At 41.6% G+C, this 21,285-nt stretch overlaps 1 protein-coding gene across 1 annotated transcript in view; it reads left to right on the top strand.

The window, feature by feature from the left end:
- Positions 1–21,285, top strand: part of LOC115477135 (desmocollin-1-like) — a 79,794-nt gene that overhangs the window by 35,478 nt on the left and 23,031 nt on the right. Inside the window, exons 4-8 of the mRNA XM_030213765.1 lie at positions 4,715–4,834; positions 5,687–5,842; positions 7,517–7,661; positions 13,449–13,615; positions 19,633–19,767. Coding sequence (XP_030069625.1) covers positions 4,715–4,834; positions 5,687–5,842; positions 7,517–7,661; positions 13,449–13,615; positions 19,633–19,767 — 723 coding nt within the window. The remainder of the gene's footprint in view (positions 1–4,714; positions 4,835–5,686; positions 5,843–7,516; positions 7,662–13,448; positions 13,616–19,632; positions 19,768–21,285) is intronic.

Below are 21,285 nucleotides of genomic sequence, written 5' to 3'. Positions count from 1 at the left end.
TAATCATAGTAACATAGTAGATGACGGCAGAAAAAGACCTGCACGGTCCATCCAGTCTGCCCAACAAGATAACACATATTTGCTGCTTTTTGTGTATACCCTACTTTGATTTGTACCTGTGCTCTTCAGGGCACAGACCGTATAAGTCTGCCCAGCACTATCCCCGCCTCCCAACCACCTGCCCCTCCTTCCAACCACCGGCTCTGGCACAGACCATATAAGTCTGCCCAGCACTATCCTCACCTCCCAACCACCAGCCCTGCCTCCCAACCACCGGCTCTGGCACAGACCGTACAAGTCTGTCCAGCACTATCCCCGCCTCCCAACCACCAGTCCCGCTGCCCACCACCGGCTCCTGCACAGACCGTACAAGTCTGTCCAGCACTATCCTCGCCTCCCAACCACCAGCCTCGCCTCCCGATCTTGACTAAGCTCCTGAGGATCCATTCCTTCGGCACAGGATTCCTTTATGCTTATCCCACGCATGTTTGAATTCCGTTACCGTTTTCATTTCCACCACCTCCCGCGGGAGGGCATTCCAAGCATCCACTACTCTCTCCGTGAAAAAATACTTCCTGACATTTTTCTTGAGTCTGCCCCCCTTCAATCTCATTTCATGTCCTCTCGTTCTACCACCTTCCCATCTCCGGAAAAGGTTCGTTTGCGGATTAATACCTTTCAAATATTTGAACGTCTGTATCATATCACCCCTGTTTCTCCTTTCCTCCAGAGTATACATGTTTAGTTCAGCAAGTCTTTCCTCATACGTCTTGTAACGCAAATCCCATACCATTCTCGTAGCTTTTCTTTGCACCGCTTCAATTCAAAAAAAGAAAAGCTACGAGAATGGTAGCTTTCGAAAAAAGAAAGGCATTTTTACCACAAATTTGGGTCACTTTTATTTTTTTGGACCCTTTTATTTTTTTCACGAACAAGTCCCAAAAAAGTGCTCTAATTGACCAGATGACCACCGGAGTGAATCGGGGATCACCACCCCTGACTCCCCCAGTGGTCACTAACCCCCTCCCACCATAAAAAAACAACTTTAACAACTTTTTTTCCAGCCTGTATGCCAGCCTCAAATGCCATACCCAGCTCCATCACAGCAGTATGCAGGTCCCTGGAGCAGTTGTTAGTGGGTGCAGTGGACTTCACCCAGGTGGACCCAGGCCCAATCCCCCCATACCTGTTACACGTGGTGGTAAATGGGAGCGCTCCAAACCGCCCTCAAAACCCACTGTACCCACATCTAGGTGCCCCCCTTCAGCCATAAGTGCTATGGTAATGGTGTAGAGTTGTGGGCAGTGGGTTTTGGGGGGGGATTTGGGGGGCTCAGGACCCAAGGGAAGGGAACTTTGGACTTGGGAGGTATTTAACTTGTTTTATTTACTTGTTACAAGTGCACCCTAGAGTGCCCGGTTGGTGTCCTGGCATGTGAGGGGGACCAGTGCACTATGAATCCTGGCCCCTCCCACGACCCAATGCCTTGGATTTGTTCGTTTTTGAGCTGGGTGCCTTTGGTTTCCATTATCGCTGAAAAACGAAACCGCCCAGCTCAAATCCGCAGAAGTCCGATGCATTTGCCGGCACAAACCGTATTATCGAAAAAAAAAGATGGGCGCCCATTTTTTCGAAAATACGGTCTGTCCCGCCCCTTCACGTACCCGTTCTCGGACATAGACGCCCATGGAGATGGGCGTTCGCGTTCAATTATGCCCCTCCACGTTTACTAAGTTGTGTTAGCATTTTTAACGTGCCTGTAAATTTAAAGCGCGTTAAACGTTAATGCGCGTTACATTTCTATGGGCGTGTTAGCGTTTAACGCGCATAAACCATTTATGCATGTTAACACTAATGCGTCCATAGCACCGCTTAGTAAACATAGGTGTGTGTGCTGGAGGCAGTGCAATCAAATAGTTCTTCTTTATATGAGATAGCATATCGCCCCTGTATTCAGAGTTTCTGGGTACAAGTCCCGACCACTCTTTCCTACATTACTGGGGTATGTCTCCCTAATTGGTATGTTGCTTGTTACAAGACACAAAGAGACCAACCCTTCCTACTATCAACGTAGTGGCTACAGAAAGTCTGGGAGATTATTAGTATGGAACAGATAACTTACATGCTATGAGATCAAAAATATAAGTTTGTCAAAGATTAGGGCCTATTCTTTCATTACATGAAATTGTTTCGCTCTACTTCAGAGTGAGTGATACTGAGAGAATCTATGTCATCCTGAGTCTAGACAAAATGTTAAAGGTACATACAATTTAATCGTAGTATGGTAATCCTAATTGTAATTTTAGAAAAGTGCTTACATGTATTATATGGAAACAGCTTTTTGTCTTCCAGTATGGATAGCATTGTTGCTCACCTGTAATAGGAATTTTCCATAGAAAACAGGATTGATCAGGCAGAAGTGGCTGACATCTGATGGTGCTGGGACAGAACTGTTCTCCCAGAATTCAGAACTTTAGTGTGAAGTTCTGAATGTGCATGGGCCTTCCCTCACTCAGCGATCTTCTCAGCTGCTCAGTTGGTTCTAAAGCTTGAGATAATTAAACAACTCTCAAGGAGGTAGGAGGGACTGTGTGCTTCATCCATCTGTTGCCTACAGAAAACACCAATTAACAGGCGAGCAGCATTTGCTTTTTCAGTCAACCAGCAGGATTGAGTTGAGCACACAAGTGGGCAACTGGTAAGTTTAGGACTTGTCAGTCATATAGTCCTGGATTCTATAATGGCCACTGAAATTTGTGCACCCAAAATTGGGCGTGATCCTGAGTTGCATGTGGACAGTAGACTGCTCAATTTCCAGGCAATGAGGGTTAGAGATTGCTGAGTGATCATTGCTAGAAACCTAAAGCATCTTGTCAGGAGGTAGAATTGGGAGGTTATGAAGGAGAGGGAACCAGCTCTTTTGAGGCCAGTAGGGCACTATAAAATTCATTGTGCAATGATTTTGGTAGAATTTGTGCCACACACTCAGTATGAGTAGAATTGGAGGGTAGGCATAAAGAAACAAATCCATGGAATAGTTTAGGCCATCTGTTTCAAGTTGTAGGGGAGAAGAAAGAAGAGTAAGCTTTTTGTTCTCTTTGCTGACAGAGATCAATTTGAAGTATTGCCCAGTCTCGAAAGATGGCTATCTTCAGTCTAATAACCAATCAAATATGGGATATCTACATATGCAAAATGAGTTATGCTATTGAGCGGAGGAAAAAGCCTCAAAAGAACCGCTACGGCACTCCTTTGTTAATATATAAATCAACTTTAGGGAGGCCTGCGGACTCATCAATGGCAAAAAAACCTCCTGGCTTACTAATTATAGTTCTTCATATCACTCTTTAGGTAATTTTGAAAAAACATAGCTGTCCAGTTGTTCGTTGAAACTCTTATCAACTACCCACGGCCTGACTTTGGCCAAGGTTTCGGTTTCTGCTTCAGGGTTACCGTGGACTCAAACTGGTTTATTTAGCTGGATCTGTGCTCTTGCCATTGATGAGTCCGCAGGCCTCCCTAAAGTTGATTTATATATTAACAAAGGAGTGCTGTAGTGGTTCTTTTGAGGCTTTTTCCTCTGCTCAATAGCATAACTCATTTTGCATATATCCCATATTTGATTGGTTATTGGAGCAAAACCGGTATTCTACAAGCTTCACCACAATACTTAGATTATCTTCAGTCTAGACATTGCCGACCATTTGTGAGCCTGAAGTACTCTGCTGAACTTGTTGGCTAGCTGGTTTTGTGGGATCTCCAACGTATGCTTGAGATTCTTTTTGCATACATTGGAGATCTAATACATGCATGTGGATCTCCTGCATATTCATTATGATATCCTGAAAGCCCAACTGACTGTACAACAGGGTTGGGAAGCTCTGCCACAGCTCTGAACCTCCAGGGACCTGTAATGCCAGCATCATCTGAAATAGACCTTCTCTAACCTAATGAACATTCTTTATTCATTAACGTCTTCAGGATCAGGAAGCCACTAGGAAATCTGTTTGGACAGGTCCCCCATCCACCCTAAAAATATATTCCCCTTCCAAAGTTCTTTGATGTGCTGGAAATGTGGGAACTAACCCCCCCCCCCCCCCCCCCCACACACACACACACACACTTTCTTTTGAATCCTAGGTCTCCTGGCCTAAGGATCTTAGTCCAGGGAGTTCATGAGCTCTAGCTGCTCTCATGGAATTGAGAAGGGACTAACAATTTTTTCCATTTTTTTTAATGAGGCATAACTATTTTGGTACTTAAAGCCATGTTGCCAGAAATCCAGGTACTCTGCTCTGGAGCACCTTTATGGTAGAGTACCAAAAGATACAGCAAGAAAAGATGGAAAAAATCCCTCCTGACACGGGTTTTATACTGGAATTGACCTTACTACATCTGAGTATCTCCTCCCACATTCCTAATGGGGAAAACAGATATTTGACAAACATAACCACTTTACAGCTTTCACAAAGAACAGTGGTATTGCAGAGGCCAAGCTAATTTCTGAGGCACAGTATAGTAACAGGTCATAGAATGTTCCTACACAATAGGGTTTTCATTGAGGAATAGCCATGTGGATGTTGGTTTGGATTATGAAATGCTAACTAAATTGTGCTCTTGGCTACAAAATAAGGTCTACGAAGACTCCAGTATTATGTGGATAAACCTGCACTTGGTCTCGTTAATTATCTATTAATTTATTTTCAAAATTCAGGAATCAAAGAAGAGAAGTACTAGGGAAGCAATCCTTAAACGTACTAAAAGAAGATGGCGTCCTCTCCCATTTTCCATCATGGAGAATGCAATTCCTCCTTTCCCACAGTTTGTTCAGCAGGTAGGTCATCTACTTCACACCTGTCATGTGCAATTCATTTACTGAATATTGTAATATTGCAGTATTGTAACAGTGCACAACTGCCACAATTTCTTTCTTACTGAATAGATGTAAGATCAAGCATTTTGGTTTGCCAAACTGTATGATGAGCATACATGAAAATCTCCCCTCGCACAATCGATGTATCATAAGACTTTAACAAACATCAAATTTAATGGTGCCCAAGGATGATGTGCTCTTGTGCCACTGAAAATTCAGTTAATACTTAATTTTCATTGGTTCAATTTTTATACTTTTCAAGCAAAATCTTCAGGTGATTTTGATCTTAGAATATTTTACAAGTGCAGTGGTACATTTCAAGACTCTAAATTCAGTGTTCCCATAGAAATTTTGGGTTCTTTAGCCCTATGTCCCACAAAACATGCAGGACATGTATTAAAATACTGTAGTGCAGACCTGAACCAGAAACCTGCCATCGTCGTTTCTAAATCTCAGCCTTTATATGCCAACATTGCATGTGATTGGGACCTGTCTCCTTCCTCCCACCAGCCACGAACTGTAAACACCACCTCTAGAATCTCCTTGGCTGACTGACGAAATGAAAGACCTGATGCAGAAATCAAATCCAGGTCTTCTGTGTGGAAGAGCAAAGCCCTGCATCCGAGTGTTTGAGCTAGCCCCACAATGTTCACTTTTAAACTGAAATTTGTATAGGAGAATTGTGTATTATGTTATGTCTCTAAGAAATGCAGAATAGACATGCAAAATGTGTGCCATTTTATTTCCATTTAAGTAAAATAATGTTTAAGAGATTTTCTAAGTGATATTTAAAATTCTCTGTTTTGTTTGCAGATCCAGTCTGACACTCAGGAAAATTATACTATTTACTATTCCATTTCTGGACAAGGTGTCGATATGCCACCAGTTAATTTATTTTACATCAAAGCTGAGACAGGAGAAATCTTTGTTACCAGGACTATTGACCGTGAGGAATATCAAGAATTTAAAGTAAGGGTCATCACATGTGTTTGTAGTTTTTCTTTTTTGTGGACATTACCAGCTCATGTCTCCATGTAAACTTGTAACTCGGTGTGCCTGGGAAAGAAACATAATCTAGTAATTAGAACTTTGAATTATGAATAAGAAACGGTCATTAGACATGATTTCAAGGCTTCTCTCTGCCATTAACTCTTCACCTTCGTGAACCACTTTGGGGGCTCATTTTCGAAAGAGAAAAACGGCTAAAAAGTGGTATAAAGCAGCATTTGGATTTTTTTTCCTCACAAAAATGTCCAAATTGGTATTTTCAAAAACTATTTTCAGACATTTTCTATGCTGTTGTTCTGCAGTGCATCCAATCTGAAGGGGCATGTTGGGACGTGTTAAGGATGGGCTTTGGGTGTTCCTAAGACTTGGACATTTTTCAGCCATAATGAAACAAAACCATCCAGGACGTTTTGAGCTAGACCTGTTTTTCTAATGAATAAGGAACAAAAGTTGTCCTAAGTGACCAGATGACCACTGGAGAGAATTGAGGATGACCTCCCTTTACTTCCCCAGTGGTCACTGACCCCCACAAAAAATGTGATTAATAATATTACTTGCCAGCCTCAGATGTTATACTCAGGTCCATTAGAGCAGCATGCAGGTCCCTGGAGTAGTGTAGTAATGGGTGCAGTGCACTGCAGACAGGTGGATCTAGGCCCATACCTCCCTCTACCTATTACACTTGTGGTGGAAACTGTGAGCCCTCTAAAACTCATCAGAAACCCACTGTGCCCACATATAGGTGCCCCCTTCACCTGTAAGGACTATTATAATGGTGTACAGTTGGAGGTAGTTGGTTTTGAGTGAGTTTTGGGGTGCTCAGCAGACAAGGTAAGGGAGCAGTGATGATATGTGTAACAAGGAGCATTTACTTGAGGTCCACTGCAGTGACCCTGGGGTGCCCCATTGCTCTCCTGGGGATGTCTGTGAGACCAGTCTACTAAAAATGCTGGCCTCGTCCTCCATCCCAGTGGTTTAATTTTCTACATTTTTCACTTGGGCATTTTTTTTTTTTTTTTTTCAAAAATGGTAAAAAATAAAACCATGTTCGAAATAGTATTTTTGAAAAAAAAAAAAATGTTTCGAAAATGACCTCCTTTCCTATTTGGATTTTGGACGTTTTGTGCAAAACTACAAAGTCGGACTTAGACAACATATCTATAATTCCCCTCTTTGTCTCTCTGAATTGAGAAACTGAGTGGAATCAAGCTATTTGCCTTAATTTTACTCTTCCTTAGCAAACTGAGCATTTATTAACTTCTAGTGCAGCCTCTTACTCCTCCAGCAGGTTTGTTCCCAGTCCAAGATATCAGCCAGCCTTTGGGACAATGGAGCAATTCCCCATGGGAATCACCTCCTTGAAGTGCTTAAAATGGACTGTATATATAAAACAAGACATCCAAAGAAAAAACTTAATGCCCCCTTTTACTAAGGGGCGCTCACATTTTTAGCGCGTGCTAAAATTGTAGGTGCACTAAATGTTAGAGATGCCCAAAGGGGAATGTATTGGCGTCTCTAACGTTTAGCGCGCCTTAGTAAACGTGAGCGCACATTAGTAAAAGGGGGCCTGAGTATCAGGAAAGCGAGCACGTCAGGTTTGGTTGTCTCATAACTGATTTTCTTTTTCTTTTGCAGCTAATGGGTTATGCAACTACTAGAGATAAATATTCGCCAGAAACACCACTTGATATTATAATCAAAATTGATGACGACAATGATAATGCTCCAGTTTTTACTGAAGACATGTTCTGTATGAATATAGGAGAACACAGAGTATCTGGTAATAACATTAATTTGTAAGCATAACTACAGATTTTTGTTAGTGAATTAAGATGGATTAGATAAACCGTCAAGTGCTTAAAAGGCTGAAATAAGAAATATGCACTCTCTCAAAAGGTATGTGCACCTTTAGCCACTGAGGTGAGGGTAATTTTTCAGCAAAGAGGATTTCTCCAAATTCTTTGAAAATTATCCTTAAACAGAAATTAAAAAAAAAAAAAATCTTATTTACACCATCTACAAAACATTCCTTTACAAAGAGCACAGTTTAAAATATAAATATTTGATTTAAATGCTTGGCTAATATCCAGCAAAGTTTTGATTAGTGTTTGGTGAATTTGTTAAACGAAATATATCACTGCAAATGAAGGCTCGTTAGAGTAAAATTCAGAACACAGTAAAGTTGTTAAAACACATGCAGACTGTGATAAATTGCAGAAAGACATTAGGAAATTGGTAGACGGGTCATCCAAATGGCAGATGAAATTAACATGGACAAAAACAGGGCCCTTTTTACCAAGCAGTGGAAAAAGGAGCCTTTCAGTGCCATTCACATGTGGGTTCGCCGGACACTGAAGCCCCCTTTTACCGCCACCCAGTAAAAGGCAATTACTGGGCCGGGAACGGAAATGGCTGTGTGATAAGTGAAACTACTTGTTACGTGGATATTTCCTGGGTGAGCCTTTACCGCCTGCTATTTAGGAGGCTCCCCCGTGTGCTGCTCGATTACCACAGAGTAAGCCTCCAGCGCTACAAAAAAAAAAAATTCTCTGAAGTGTCTGAAATAGCACGCGGTGGGGGCAGGCACTGCAGCTGAGCTCTTGCGGTAGTGCTGAACTAGTGCACGGCAAGCCCGCAGTGGGCTTGCTGTGCCTTTGTAAAAGGGTCCCTCAAAGTGATACACATTGGGCAGAATAATCCAAATCATAGTTACTTGATCCTAGGGTCCACCTTAGGAGTTAGCACAGAAGCAAAAGATCTAGGTGTCATTGTAGAAAAGATGCTGAAATCTTCTGCCCATTGCACAGCGGTGGCCAAAAAAAGCAAACAGGGTGCTAGGAATTATTAGGAAAAGGATGGAAAATAAGGCAAAGAATGTTATAATGTCTCTGTGTCACTCAATGGTGCAACCTCATCTTGGGTATTGTGTGCAATTCTGGTCGCCGTATCTTAAAAAATTTATAGTGGAATTAGAAAAGGTGCAAAGAAGAGAGACCAAAATAATTAAGGGGATGGAACTCCTCCCATATGAGGAATGGGTAAAGAGGTTCGAGCTCTTCAGCATGGAAAAGAGACAACTGGGGGGTGGGAATAGGATAGAGGTCTACAAAATCTAGAGTGGTGTGGAACAAGTAAACAATCATTTTTGAAAGAGTGGAAAAAAAAAAGCACAAAGACTAGGGGACACTTAAAGATATTTATTTATTTATTAATTACATTTGTATCCCACACTTTCCCACTAAAAGCAGGCTCAATGCGGCTTACATAGTAATAGGTAACACAGAATTTTGTTATGTAAAGTAGGAAATTAAGTATAACATAGTAATATGATGGATGGGTAGGTAGAGACAGGTGATAGAGAGGAAGGTAAGGTGGGAGATAGAGTCTGGGTCAATGTTGTTTTCTCTTCGGTATATGTAAGGTAGATGGGTTCAAAAGATTAATCTGGGTCCCTTGGGTAGGCTTGCTTGAATAAATGGGTTTTTAGTGTTTTCCTGAATGGTAGGTGGTCAAGGATTGCTCAGATAGGTCTAGGGAGAGCGTTCCAGAGTTGGCTGCCCAGGAAGGAGAAATTGGATCCATAATAAGTTTTGTACTTGAGACCTTTACAACTGGGGTAGTGCAGATTGAGGTACTTTTGCGAGGATACATACATGTTTCTTGCTGGGAGGTCGATCAGAGTTATCATACAGTCCGGAGATTCTCCGTGTATTATCTTGTGGATTAAAGTCTGGGCTTTGAAGTTGATACGTTCTTTGATATAGGGTAATACTTTTAAAATGAATAGGAGGAAATAATTTTTCATTCAACAAATAGTTAAGCTCTGGAACTCATTGCTGGTGGATGTGTTTACAGTGGTTAGCATATCTGAGTTTTAAAAAGGTTTGGACAAGTTTCTGTAGGAAAAGTCTATAGTCTGCTATTAAGACAGATGGCGTGGGGTGGGGGGTGAGGAGCCACCACTTTCACTGGGATCAGTAGCATGGAATCTTGCTTCTGTTTTGGATTCTAGCACCTACTTGTGACCTGCAATGGCCACTGTTGGAAGCAAGATAACTGGACAAGATATGGCTATTCTTGTACTTACGTTCACAGTGGTGAAACTTATTAAAGGAGCAAAACAATGCGATCCTGTAACTCCGCAGCTAAAAATTGAACACGGACTTCCAGTTTCACATAGGTTCACACATTTAAGACTCTGATACAGGTTTATAAGATGTCTCGCATGGTGCCCACCCTTTTAAAAATCTTGTTTATTGATAATCGATTTGTCGCCCAGGGCATTACAATCAACACAGCAAAATCTCCTGAATCCTTCATTTACTTATATTTATGAGGACAAAATTTGGCACTGTCTTTAGTGTTGTTGGCCCTACAATTTGGAATAAGCTTCTTAATCTTATAAGAATGGAACCCTCATGCCAAACATTCAAGGGGGTGCCTCAAGACACATCTATTTTTTAAAAATGCATTTGACTCAGAATAAAACTGGTATATATTGACGGTGGTTATAAGGTGTGTTGAGTGGCTAGACCATGCAGGGCCTATGGCATGCTGCAACCATATGAACCACTCTTATTCTCAAACTTCTGTCGGTCTGTGGGGAACACCTGTACCACTTTTCTTCAGGGGTATATGTATAGAGATATGTCATGGCTATCTACATGTAAATAATGGTCCTGTCCATGCCTATCCTGTTAGCCAGATGTCACCTCAGGAGCAGTATTTCTCCTCTATTGAATCACTCCACTCCCATCAGGCACAGACTTTCATGGTTGTCCTCCTTCTGTGGGTGTACCTCGCAGGGCTGCACCTTGGCCTCGAGCAGGCACCTTCCCGCCCTAACCTCCACTTGTGGGCAGGACTCCCCAATCCTCCCGAAGTTCTGACTCTTTCTTCATTTATTGTGACTGAGGCAATTACAACTCCTTAATTTCTGCCCCACTTAAATTGGCTCTCCAGGATCCCCCCTTCTCCGTCCTGGTCACTTGGCAGGGGCTTGCAAGCAACCAAAGAACCTCAGTCAACTGTGGCTTGAGGCAAAACTAAGGACATTTCCAGCTCTCATTCTTCCTCTCTTATTTCATCTTATTTATTTATTTATTTGCTACGTTTGTACCCCACATTTTCCCACCTATTTGCAGGCTCAGTGTGGCTTACATTATATTACAAAAGATATAGTTATGAACAGAGTAAGAGGTTTGTTCTAAATTAACATATTACTATGTGAGAAGTAAGGAAGATATGTCTGTGGAATAATTTACATAACACATAATAAAAAATAAAATATGATGAACAGTAATGATAATATGGCTAATATAATCAATTCAAAGGGATCAGTAAGTGTTTGGTTTAGATAAAGAATAATCAAGTTCTTAAGGAGGATTCTTATTGTAAGTTTCTTCGAACAAGTGCGTTTTCAATAATTTCATGAAGTCTGTCAAGTTACGTGTTATTTTTATTGTGTTCGGTAGTTTATTCCATGCTTTTCTGCAGAAGTATGTGAAGGTAGATTCGTGTAGTGATTTGTATTTAAGTCGTCTACAATTAGGGTACTGGAGGTTTAGGAAGGTGCGTGAAGAACTATTGTTTCGTGCTGGTAAGTCAATCAGGTCTGACATGTATGAAGGAGCTTCTCCATGGATGATTTTATGGGTTAAAGTGCAAATCTTGAAAGCAATACAATCTTTTAGTGGAAGCCAATGCAATTTTTCTCTGAGGGGTTTGGCACTCTCGTATTTCGCCTTTCCGAATACGAGTCTAGGTGCAGTATTTTGTGCAGTCTGAAGTTTCTTAATAGTTTTTTCTTTGCATCCCACGAATATGGAGTTACAATAATCCAGGTGGCTCAGTACTAATGATTGCACTAGCGTACGAAATACTTCCCTTGGGAAAAAAGGCTTCATTCTTTTTAGCTTCCACATTGCAAAAAAACATTTTCTTTGTCGCATTCTTCACATGGTTGTCAAGGGTGAGATTTCGATCAATAGTAACACCCAGGAGTTTCAAGTTATTCGCAACAGGGAGAGTGTGGGATGGCGTGTTTATATTAGCGTAATTAGTCTTATTAAACTGCGATGATAAGATAAGACATTGAGTTTTTTCTGCATTGTTTAAGTAGGAAGGCATCCACCCATGAGGTCATAATTTGGAAACTGGTATGAATTTTATCTGTAATTTCTGATAAGTTACTCTTAAATGTAATGTATATTGTGACATCGTCCGCGTAAATATACGGATTTAGGCCTTGATTGGATAGTAATCTGGCTAGTGGTAACATCATTAAATTAAAAAGAACTGGTGAAAGCGGCGAGCCTTGAGGCACTCCACATCCAGGTTTCCATGGTGAGGATACGGTCAACTTGGATATCACTTGTTAAGATCTTACAGTTAGGAATTTGTAGAACCAATTCAATACGTTTCCACCTAGTCCAAAGTATTCGAGGATGTTTAATAGAACACTATGGTTAACCATGTCAAACACACTAGATGTCGAATTGGAGGAGTAGAACGTTATTGCCAGCTGCGATAATTTGTTTGAATTTAGTTAGAAGTGTAATAAGAACTGTTTCAGTGCTGTGATTGGCACGAAATCCGGATTGGGATACATGTAATACTGAAAATTTACTGAAGTAATCATTAAGTTGCTTAGTTACTAGGCTTTCCATCAATTTGACTACGAGAGGGATGGATGCAACTGGATGATATTTAGTAATGTCATTTAATTTTTTCTTTTAATCTTTGGGGATTGGAGTTAGTATTATATTACCTTTATCATCAGGAGAGTAACCATGTTGGAACATGTGGTTTAAATAGGTGGTAAGATCGGTGAAGAAACATTGAGGAGCAGATTTTATAAGATGGCTAGGACAAATATCCAGTTTACAATGTGATTTAGTAAATCTGTTGATGTTTGGGTGACTGTATCCCCTCAAATCTGTCACTCACCCCAACATGGGCACTATCCTTCTGCATTTTATTAAATAAACACTCCCCATGGGTTGGGTTTCCTCACAGTCACTCCTCCCAGTGGCACCCTACCAGGGCTCACTCTTAACAGTAATCCTAGTCTAATCAGGGATTGCACATAGTTCACACTACTAAGATATTGTATTTCTTTTAAATATATTATGGTTTGTAAACTGCTATGACAGCTTACCAAATGGTGATATATCAGGTTCTACTAAGCTGTAAATGGTAAAATTAGCTGCTTCTGGCATGCAAAAGAGAGATCATAAATGTAACCATGAGTTTTGTTCATTCAAGTCATAGCTGTGAAATTCAGTTTAAATTTCCAAGATATTGGCCTTTATTCTATTGCAGTTTTCCAAGTGTCAAAATAAAGCAAGCTAACTCAACAGCTTAAGTACAGTTTCTATCAAAACCCTAACTAACTTGCATTCTTAGGTCAGTAGCAGATTCTGCCTAAGGTCCTCAACCCATAACTCTGTGCTTCTCATATTAAATAGCAGAAATATTCTTTGTAGATTATAGATAAATAGATTATCAGTTAAGAAAGCAATACCATTAATCATTGGAAAATGTAATCAATTTTTGTTTCATGCAGGTACAATAGTGGGCAGAGTGAATGCTACGGATCGAGATGAGCCTGGCAGCATACATACTAAACTGAAATACTCTATTATTTCACAGTTTCCAGCACAACCTAAAATGTTTTCTATGAATCCTGAAACAGGTGTTATCATTACAACCTCAGATGGGCTGGACAGAGAGGTAATTTGTCTTAACAAGATCTCTTGTTTCACTCATTAACCATAGATATACAGTCACAAAAACAAAAGTACTGGATCTCAATCAAGAAAAATGTCTATAGTCTTTCTTGTAATAATATCAAGAAAGCTTGCAATAAAAGCTTTACATAACCATTTAAAGCCAAATCTTAGTACATTGCTGAAGTCAAATGTGTCCCCTTTCCTTCAAGTGCTTTGACAGACTGAAATGAATAACTCATATTCAACTTGATGTATAATGCCATAAAGACACAGGTCAATGAGGAAAGACCCCAAGTAATTGCTCAGCATACCTAGCTGAAAGAACAGGTATTTGAACTGGAGGAAATAATCACTCTTTTATTGTCCTCGTTCCTCCATGTGCAGTTTGCATTCTACATGTTACTCTCGGCAGTGCCTACAAATTTTTTTTTTTTCTCCATAAAATACAATTAGTGTACAATAGATGTACTTGGCATAAAATATTTAGGGGTAATTCTATAATTGTACCCCAGAATACTGCATGCTGAGTTCTAATTCAATAACAGCATGTAGGTGCCAAGATTCCATTATAGGATACTAGTATAAATTGGCATTGGTGTACCTACATTTAGGTGCCCCCACTTATGCCATGTCAGTGGTGGGCATAAATGAACTGTCTTAAGTGCAGCAGCCTCAGTGTGTAACTTATCGGATTCTATGTTACCTTTGTATCTTGGAAACACACCCATGCCCCTGTCATGCTCCACTCACATGCATACCCCTCTTGCAGTTAAACTTAGATGCTCCTTTATAGATTACTTGTGTCTATGTGCCAATTATCTCAGCACTCACACACACAGGGCACACATAACTGCACTGTGAGAAGTATTTGTGCACTTGGCTAGTTATTGAATTTCCTTTCGTAATGATTGAGTCCAGAGCAGGGGAATAGCCAGACCTCGACAGGAGGGGGGGCCAGAGCCCAAGGTAGGGGGCACATTTTGGCCCACCTCCCTGCTGCCACCCTCCCGCTGCCACTTCTGCTCCCCCCACCCCACGGCCGCTTATGCCCCTCCCCTGCCACCACTCCCCCGCCACTGCATAGGTACCTTGGCTGGTGGGGGTCCCCAACCCCTGCCAGCTAAAGCGTTTGTCCTACGCTGGTCTCACATTGCCTGACACCCAGTTCTGTTTTCAGTCGCTGTGCACACTCACTTTAATGAAACAGAACAGGGTGCCAGGCAATGTGAGACCAGCATAGGACAAACGCTTTAGCTGGCAGGGGTTGGGTACCTCCGCCAGCCAAAATGGGGGGCCCAGGCCCCCGTGGCCCCCCTAGCTACACCACTGGTGCAGAGCAAATGATAAATTGCTTTCTTCTGCAAACCCAACTTGTGGTTGTATGCTAAAATATGCATGTTTGTGTGATGTGGAAAACCGACACAGAACCATCATCTATATTTTTTTGCTTCTTATACTGATGAAGGCTAGCATTTTGCAAGACAGAGGTCAGTTTTGAACTGTGAGAAATATTTGTGCTATGGGAACTGAGAGGAATCGAGACCCTTAAATGTGAAATGTTAATATTTTATGGGATGTCTGAGAACCCTTCAGCTCACTGTAGCATTTTCTGTCACCACACAATATTTGGGCGCACAAGTGATTGATGTGATCATACACTTACGGAATGAAATATCTTTCCCAGTACTCAAACTAGAGTAAATGTTCTGAGCATACATGACCTTTCCTGCTTGCAGTGGTCTCCTCTGTCCCTCAGTTCTGAACAAATGTGAAAACAAATCTGCCCATGTTTTTCAAGAGTACTCTTGTTTGTCTTCTGATTCTTGGCTTTCATCATTTTAAGTAGAATATTATTTTCTTTTCTTTTTTTTTTTTTTTATATTTTGTTCTGTTCCTGGGAAATATGGTGCTGACAGAGTTGGACTACAAAACAAGAGTAGCATTAGGGTGTGGCTGGCTCTTTGGAGTCAGGGCTTACAGAGAGCTCATGTGGATGGGCTTTACATTCGAGGGACATGGTCTGCTCAGGAGGCAGATCTTCACATCAACCTCCTAGACCAACGGGCCATTTGGAACACCCTAAAAGCTGTCAGAGATCGGTTTCTGAATCAAATTGTCCTAATTCAAACTGAGAACCAGGTTGCGATGTACTATGTGAACAAGGGGGGTATGGGATCCTACTCCTTGTGTCAGGGAGCAGTGGGGATATGGCAGAGAGCCATCCTTCATGGGATGGTTCTGCAGGTCACATACTTGGCTGGTAAGGAGAACAGCCAGGTAGGCAGATATCCTGTATTCATATCCTCCCGTACCTCTCATAGAGAAGATCTTTCTGAAACTCAAACAAGATTGGAGAATGATGAACCTAACTGTGCCATTCTGGCTGAGGAAGATCTGGTTCCCTCTTCTGGAGTTGTCCTCTGAAGAACCATGGAGATTGGAGTGTTTTCTGACCCTCATCACGCAGAATGAGGGGTCCCTACAGTCCCTGACTCTCACAGCCTGGATGTTGAGAGTGTAGAATTTCACTCCTTAAATCTGCCTGAGGATGTCTCCAGAATCTTGTTTGCTTCCAGAAAAGATTCCACGAAGATGTTTTTCTTTCAAATGGAGGAGGTTTGCATCTGGTGTGAGGGCAAAGCCCTAGATCTCTTACTTGCCCTAAACAACGTCTTTCTCACCCAGCTGATGAGAGCTCCCTTTGAGCCACTGGATTCATGTCATCTGAAGTATCTGACCTGGAAGGTCGTAATTTTGGTGGTGGTCACTTTAGCTCACAGAGTCGGTGAGCTGCAGGCTCTAGTAGCTGATCCACCTTACACTAAGTTTTATCACACCAGAATAATTCTTTGCATGCATCTTAAGTTCCTTCCTAAGGTGGTGACAGATCTCCATCTTAACCAGTCAGTTGTTCTGCCAACATTTTTACCAAAACCTTATGCCCATCCTGGCAAAAGCACATGGTGTACCTTGGACTGCAAGTGAGCCTTAGCCTTTTATTGGAGTGTACTAAAGCCCATAGACAGTCCAGCCAGCTTTTATTTCTTATGACCCAGACAGGACGGGAATAGCCATTGGTAAACACACTCTTTGCAGTTGGATAGCAGATTGCTTCACCTTCGCTTATGCCCAGGCTGGGCTAACTCTTAAGGGCCATGTCCATGACTCATAATATCAGAGTTGGGTATGTCCATAGTTCATTTGATATTAGCCTCCATTGAGGAGATTTGCAAAGCTACAACATGGTCTTCAGTCTTCACATTCACATCTCACTACTGCTTTCAGCACTATAACTGACGTGATGGCTGGTTCAGTCAGACAGTCCTGCAGAATTTGTTTGGTGTGTAGAATCCAACTCCACCCTGCTAGGCTCAGTTTTGTTCTGGTCCAGGCTGCACCTTCACAACCAGTTTTGTAAATAGTTTGAGGTTAATTGACTTCAAGGCCTCAATGTTTTGAATCCCTATTGTACTAGAATTGGTTTTTTTTTTGTGAGCCTGATAGGGAATTCCACATGTGAGAATACATTAGATCTCCTTGTCTTTGGAGAAAGCGAAGTTACTCACCTGTAGCCGGTGTTATCCAAGGACAGCAGGCTCAGTATTCTCATATACCCTCCCTCCCTCCCCCCCTTGAAGTTGTTTTCTTCAGTTATTCCATCAGATTGGGGTACCCACACTTGTACATGGTGCAGAAAGGCAGCTGCACATGCATGGTGGGATGCTACTAGAACTTAAATCTAGGCAGACTAGGCAGTGTTTGCAACAGGCTTCATCAAATAGCATCACTCACATGTGAGAATACTGGGTCTGATCTCCTCAGAGAACACCTGCTATAGGTGAGTAACTTGCAATTTCAGCAACCCAAAGTAGATTCCTTGGTTATGGCTATAACTTAACCCCCCCCCCCCCCCCCAAAAAAAAAAAAACAAAAACAAACAAACCCTACTCTTACTGTAGAAGGTGGGATTGTCTTAAATGATCTTCAGGATAGCAAGATAGACACTTCTTTACAGCCCACCTATGATATAGCTTCTCTAGGCCTTCAGGCCTCCATTACAAGTTCCTTTGTAGTGAGAGCTTGTTTTCACTGACACAAAAATATTTAGGTTTGCAGCAAGGCCGGGTGGCTTGCTTTGGAGGCTGAGTTGGCTTATATGGCTGACATGTTCTATGATTTAGTTAGGGTCTTAGCAAAAACCATGGCTCTTTCGGTTACAACTTGGTGTATTTTGTGGTTGAGAAATTGAGTGATGGATGCAGTGTCTAAGTCTTGGCTGGGTAAGCTTCCCTTTCATGTGAAGATGTTTGGAAAAGATCTGGCTAACTTGGTTAATGCTAGGAGATATAGACTGTTCTCAGTACTTGCATTATTAAGCCCGTCTACCTTCCTTTTGAGGGGAGAGGAAGGTGAATTCCCTCTCTTCTAGGTTGACCATGCGCCTAGAATTACCCAATGATTGGGTCCTGATCCACCTGTCGGGGGGGGGGGGGGGCTTTTCTTAGAGGTTGGTTCACCAATTTCCTCAAGAAATGGATCCAGATAACTTCAGATCTGTGGGTTTTGGACATCATCAGAAAGAGGTACAAGCTACAGTTTTCTTGTCCTATCATAGATTTTTTTTCTTGGAATCCCCCTGCAGACTAGTTGTCTAAATTGCTCTCTATTTGGCAACTCTCTTCCCTTCTAGTTCCCTGGCCATTTACTTCATAGTTCCAAAGAAGATTTGCACTTTTCAATCTATCTTGGATCTTATGAATGTAAATCCATACTGTGAAGTTTTTTTCATTTCTGCAACTTGATGGGTTGGGAAGCGCATTGCTAAACCCAAATGGTCCAAGGTAAGTGGTCTAAAACAAAAACCGCATGGTCGATCAGAAGGCCTTGCTGACCTTTTACTCAGTTTCTCAAGGGCAAGCCAGTGCGAGTGTTCTTGAACAAGGTGATGGCAGTGACCTATCTCATTAGACAAGGGAGAACCCAAAGCTCCCAGCTAGTGGAACCATGTCTTCTGTACAAGTGGGTGACGATCCATCTGCTCAGCTTGTCAGCAGCCCAAGTAGCAAGAATTTCAGAATCTTCATGTGGATTTTCTCTTCAGTTTTCTATCACTTCACTATCCAAAGTGTAGTAAAATTTGTTTATAAAATTGTACATTCTGGTAGTTTTGCTTTTCAAGTGACCAAATGGTGGAATTCACTACCGTTGGAAATTAGATCTCAGAAGAGTTAACAGTGGGGTATAATTGTCAATAAATATAAACTAAACTGGGGGGAGGGGGATGTAAACTCACCGACTATGTATTCCAGCTCATAGGAACTCATTGGGGCCTTCCAGTGATGGATTTGATGGCAAAAAAGGCAAACAAAAAGGTCCCGCAGTTTTCTCAGATGTCAAAGAGATCCAGGCCTTTGAAGAGAGTGGATGTGCTGGTGCAGCATTGGCCACAGTAGGGATTTCTGTACGTATTTTCCCCATGGCCAATAGTGAGACCAGTGCTAGTTTGAAATGTCATTCTTGTAGCTCCAGTCTAGCCAAGAAGGCTTTGGTTTGCATGTATAGTCCGACTTCAAGTAGCCTTCCCTCTCAAACTTCCCCTTTGGTCTTATGGCCTTGATCATGAGAGGTCAAAGGAGTATATTTAAGGTAATAACATTTTTTATATACCACCTGTAAGTCCAATAGCGGTACGTATTCAGGTATAGTAAGTATTCTGTCCCTTGTGTCCCTGAGTTTGTACCTGTGGTAATGGAAAGTTAAATGACTTACCTAAGATTACAAAGATGATAGGGAACAAGTAATGCCTGAGTTACTAGTGTATGGAGTGTACAATCTATGAGTTGACTGGCTTACAATTGTCGAAGCCAGTCAATCCATTCCAGTGCCTTTATTATTGCACTTTTGCCATAATATTTGTGTTCAAAGGCCTTGGAAGCATGCACAAATCTCATGTTATAATCTTATTTTTGTATTATGAATGCAAATGTTTCATCAATTAAATTTCCGTTGTTTTTCAAGGTGATGGACACATTTAAGCTTTTAATTCAAGTAAGTGACATGGATGGTTTGCACCATGGTTTGACTTCTACAGGAAGCGTGACCATTAGAGTAACAGATGAAAATGACCATGCACCAACTTTTCTTGCACCATCTGTAAGTTCATTTTATTAATTAGAGTTCTTTTTTTTTTTTTTTTGATTAAACATGTTTTCTCCTGTGTGTCAGTGTTTAATTAATTTAATTCTGGCATTTATAATCTGCTTAACCATCAAGTTCAAGGCAGAGGACAATTGCACATTATAAGCAGGTACTTTCTCTGTCCCTAGAGGGCTCACAAGCTTGATTTTTGATGGGATAGAGTGCTTTAGTTAAGTATAAAATTGGGAAGAGGAATATTACTGTGACTCATGGAGTGTCTGAGCTTCATATTTTGAAAAATGGAACCCCCAATTAAGCCTCAAGCTAAATGAGGCCTTGTGAGAGGAAGGAGACAGATAAGTGAAATTACTTATGATAAAGGACAATTCGAAAAGAATGTAAATGTCTGGTCTCCATTGGTTTATGGATATAACTTTAAAATTTTGAGGCTGGAGTACAAGCAATATTTAAGGGGGAATTTTATCAAGGTACAGTAAAAGGTTAGCTTCCACTGCCCCTTGATTTTACCATGGGAGTCTAATCCCTGGCATCTACTACTACTACTAATAGCATTTATATAGCGCTACCAGACGCACGCAGCGCTGAACACTTGACATAGAGTCTGTGCTCAAAGAGCTTACAATCTAGGTAAAACAGACAGACAAGACATTACAGGCAAGGGAATTACAGGGTAGAGAGGAACAGGGAGGAGGAGAGCAAACAAGTAGCGGTTAGGAGCCAAAGGCAGTAGTGAAAAGGCGAGCTTTCAGCATAGATTTAAAAACAGGTAAAGAAGGAGCAAGACGTATGGGTTCGGGAAGACAGTTCCAGGCATAAGGTGCCACAAGACAAAAGGAACGAAGTCTGGAGTTAGCAGTGGAGGAGAAGGGGGACAACAAGAGAGATTTGTTCACAGAGAGCGGAGTTCACGGGGAGGAATGTAGGGAGAGATGAGAGAGGAGAGGTAATGAGGGGTCATAGAGTGGATGCATTTAAAGGTCAGCAAGGGGAGTTTGAACTGTATACAGAAGCGGACAGGAAGCCAATGAAGTGACTTGAGGAGTGGGCTAGTGTGGACATAATGATTCTGGCGGAAAATAAGTTGAGCTGCAGAATTCTGGACAGATTAGAGATGAGAAAGATGATTGAGTGTAAGACCAGTGAGAAGTAAATTGCAGTAGTCTAGGCGAGAAGTAACAAGGGTGTGAATAAGGGTTTTGGTGGCGTGTTCAGAAAGGAAGGGGCGAATTTTGCTAATGTTGAAGATAAAAAAGCGACAGATTTTGGCCATTTGTTGAATATGAGCAGAGAAGGAGAGAGAGGAGTCGAAGATGACACCAAGGTTACGAGCCGAGGAGACAGGGAGGATATGAGAGCCATTAACAGAGAGAGAGAGAGAATGGGGGAAGAGGGTAGGAGGGTTTAGGGGGAAAATGAGAAGTTCAGTTTTAGCCATATTTAATTTGAGATGGCGTTGAGACATCCAGGCAGCAATGTCAGACAAGCAGGCAGAGATTTTGTCCTGGATTAAGG

Source organism: Microcaecilia unicolor, chromosome 1, assembly GCF_901765095.1.
Source record: "Microcaecilia unicolor chromosome 1, aMicUni1.1, whole genome shotgun sequence".
In the NCBI taxonomy this organism is placed as follows: domain Eukaryota; kingdom Metazoa; phylum Chordata; class Amphibia; order Gymnophiona; family Siphonopidae; genus Microcaecilia; species Microcaecilia unicolor.
The sequence above is the reverse complement of the archived record's forward strand: the minus strand, read 5'-3'. Positions and strand labels throughout refer to the sequence as shown.